Below are 3323 nucleotides of genomic sequence, written 5' to 3' on the forward strand. Positions count from 1 at the left end.
CAAGTCCGTGGCGATCTCAATGAGAGGATGGAAAAAAGCAAGGAACGAGTGAGCTGAGGGTTGTGACAGAGCTTTAACAGGGAAAAATTCTTCACAGGGTATAAGATTTCCCATTAGAGTCTGCTAATTATTTCCACACCATTAGTAGCAGCTCTCTAATGAGGGATGCGAGCAGACTGCACTATATCACAGCGCTCCATTCTCCTCTGCAGGGTTCTGGTTGGGGGGGTAATAGCCCCCCATCCCCCTACTTATGCCCTCTTAACCCACAGGGGCACAGAGGGGCAAGAGCTGAGGGCATGTTCAAATCACCACAATATTCCTTCATGATTGAATTTCTGTTGAAATAGATAAAAGAATAAGAATAAAAAAGAATAATTCAGCATTGTTTAACCAAAATGTTGCCATTTTCCTCAGAAAAAGAACAAATTTGTTTGCGAGTTACTAGATGAAGATTAGGATTTTACAGTTTCTGCCCAATAAAATATTAATGCTTGGCATGACTACAAAAAAAAAAAACATTTACTGTAAAATGACATTCTTCAATTAGCTCTCAGTTTAGATTGTACATGTCTTTAATAATTACATCTATTGAAGATGTCAGGGAAAACATTAACATCAAATCACAACTTGTTAAAAATGGTATAAGATTTTCAAAAGAACAAAACATGAACATGTTCCCACAAAGATAACAGAACTTAAAAAGAGCAAATTTTATTCAAGTACTACAGCAGTACATTGCGCAGTTATAACAGAGTCTGGAGAACTTACAGATTGGAAAAATCATGGTAAAAAACAGCAAAGACAACAAGTATTGCAGCCAACAATTGTCAGATTTCCCAACACAGTACAGAGATAAAAACATTCCCTTTGAAGAAAAAAAAAAAAAAGATACATTTAAAACAATGCAAACTTAAGGATTTCATGTAGACAACACAACGGTCTACTCAAATTGAACCTGCAGCAGGTTTAAGGAGGCTCTGTGAATCACACGACAACGATTAAGACACTTGAGGATGATGTCGGTTATGGTTGGACTCCGTAGAACGTGGCAACCATCTTATTCACTTTCCTCCAATTCCTTCTTTAAACTGTGGAGAAAGGTCAGAGGTCACGGTTACGCTTTCATAGATTCACCCAAAAGCCACCAAGTGACTGACACAACAGTTCTGACAACAGTCACTTAGTGAGTGGTCTACAGACACAGCAACTGTGATGCTTTAAAATGCCGTCTAGATAGGCAGCCCATACATTTTTGGAACACAGCTACATACCTTTTCAGATAAGCGTGGACATTGTCATAGCCGTGGTACTTGGCCAGGTACACGAGCACACCTGTAGCACAGCGGCCCTCTCTGGCACGGCAGAAACTGCAGTTACAGATGCCCCTGCACGGGGGGCAAAGCCACTCCTAGAAGAAGAAAACAACGACATCTCAGCAAAACGATGTAATCGTTTAGAAAAATGCTAGCTGATCTGATCAAAATAACCCATATGCTGGTGCTAATGCTTTCACAATGTGCTTAAAGACTGGAAAACGTCACTAACCGGGTTCAGGAGGGCATCACGGACATCTTCTCCGTAACGGTTCTTAAGACAAGGCCCGCAGAACTGCCCGCGAACACCCACGCATTCTGGGTTGCGGCAGTTGGTCTTGGTGTCGGTTGTTTTTTGTCGACACTGATGGCAGGTGGAACCCTGATGGACAGAAGCACAGCCCACACGCTCATGAAGAGTCTGCAGCGCTTCAAACAAGCTGAGAAATGAAGGCTTGGGTATTGAACCGGTGCTGTGATAGTAAAAGCTTCATGCTGAAGGAGACTTACAGTGGCCCGGTTGTAAATCTTCTCTCTGACGTTGACGCAGATGTTGTCCAGTTCAGCCCGAGTGATTTCCTCCACAGGCCTCACGACATGAGGAATCGTCAGAGTGCTGTTGTAACTGCGCCGACGTGGCTCCTTCTGCTCACACACAATGGGGGGGAAATGAAAAATAAGAAACAATACAGAGGCACTCACCTTAATTTAACATGACAAAACATGAAAGCTTGAGACTGCATGTACACTACTGTTCAAAAGCTCAGGTTGGGGACAGTAAGATTTCTCCTTTTCAAAGAAGTGAAAACCTGATCAATTCAATTAATTCTTGCTGAAAAGTGGCAGTTAAGACATTATGTTCCTAAAATAAGTCTTAAGCACAACTGTTTTCAACACTGATATAAAAATGTTCTTCTTAATCAGCAAATCATAACGATATCTGAAGGATCATGTGACACTGAAGACCAGTGTTGGGGAAAGTAACTTTTAAAAGTAATGCATTACAATATTGCATTACTCCATAAAAAGTAACTATTTGGAAAGTAATGCATGGTTACTTTTTTGTTACTTGTCACCTAAGTTGGGCTTGCTTATTTATAATAACAAAAAAACCCTAAAGTTATATTTTTAGCAACTGTACAGTCACACCAAAAGTGAAATGAATAAGGCATAGGCTGAAGGATGTGCCTCTGCACCTCACACCTAATTTCTCTCAACAAGGGACAGGAGAGGAGTCAGTGAATAAATGGGAAAACAAAGTAACTTGTGTAACTTGTTTGAAAAAGTAACTCAGATATTTTGATGTAAATTTAAAAGTAATGCATTACTAGTTACTTGAAAAAAAGTAATCTGATTACGTAACTCACATTACCTGTAATGCGTTACCACCAACACTGCTGAAGACTGGAGTAATCATGCTGAAAATTCAGCTTTGCATCAAAATAAGTTACATTTTAAAATATATTCAAGTAGACTTAAAGGGGTCATATGATGCTGCTAAAAAGAACATTATTTTGTGTATTTGGTGTAATGAAATGTGTTTATGCAGTTTAAGGTTAAAAAAAACATTATTTTCCACATACTGTATATTATTGTTTCTCCTCTATCCCCCACCTTTCAAGTCAAGTCAAGTCTGCTTTATTGTCAATTCTTCCACATGTACAGCACATACACACAGAGAATTGAAATTGCGTTACTCTCAGACCCTTGGTGCATACAGATAACACTAACAGTAGAACATAAATACAGATAGATACAGATTTAAATATAAAATACAACTATACAATTATACAAATAAGGTAAAATGTAAAAAAATATATAAAGCAGCACAAGGCGCATGGCAGATAGAGTGCAAACCAGTGAAGTAAACAACAGTGCAGATATAATGATTGTAGTGCAAAAGAGCTTATTCAGACTTTCTGAAACGCATCGATTTTTACAAAGCTCATCGGTCTGAAAAGCGAGGTGTGCTCTGATTGGCCAGCTATCCAGTGCGTTATGATTGGC

The 3323-nt window shown here is 39.2% G+C and overlaps 1 protein-coding gene across 2 annotated transcripts in view; it reads right to left on the reverse strand.

Moving 5' to 3' along the window:
- Positions 1–702: 702 nt before the first annotated feature.
- LOC107671286 (cell division cycle-associated protein 7-like) overlaps positions 703–3323 on the reverse strand; it is an 8880-nt gene continuing 6259 nt past the window's right edge. Inside the window, exons 7-10 of one of the 2 annotated variants that reach the window (XM_016464180.1) lie at positions 1827–1961; positions 1549–1698; positions 1275–1411; positions 703–1091 (exon numbers count right to left, since the gene is read on the reverse strand). In XM_016464180.1, the coding sequence (XP_016319666.1) occupies positions 1061–1091; positions 1275–1411; positions 1549–1698; positions 1827–1961 (453 nt within the window). In that variant the 3' untranslated portion in view covers positions 703–1060. Of the gene's footprint in view, positions 1092–1274; positions 1412–1548; positions 1699–1826; positions 1965–3323 lie in introns of both variants that reach the window. The other variant, XM_016464179.1, reaches the window with a different exon arrangement.

The sequence above is a fragment of the Sinocyclocheilus anshuiensis genome, unplaced genomic scaffold (genome assembly GCF_001515605.1).
Source record: "Sinocyclocheilus anshuiensis isolate Anshui unplaced genomic scaffold, SAMN03320099.WGS_v1.1 scaffold284, whole genome shotgun sequence".
NCBI classification, from domain to species: domain Eukaryota; kingdom Metazoa; phylum Chordata; class Actinopteri; order Cypriniformes; family Cyprinidae; genus Sinocyclocheilus; species Sinocyclocheilus anshuiensis.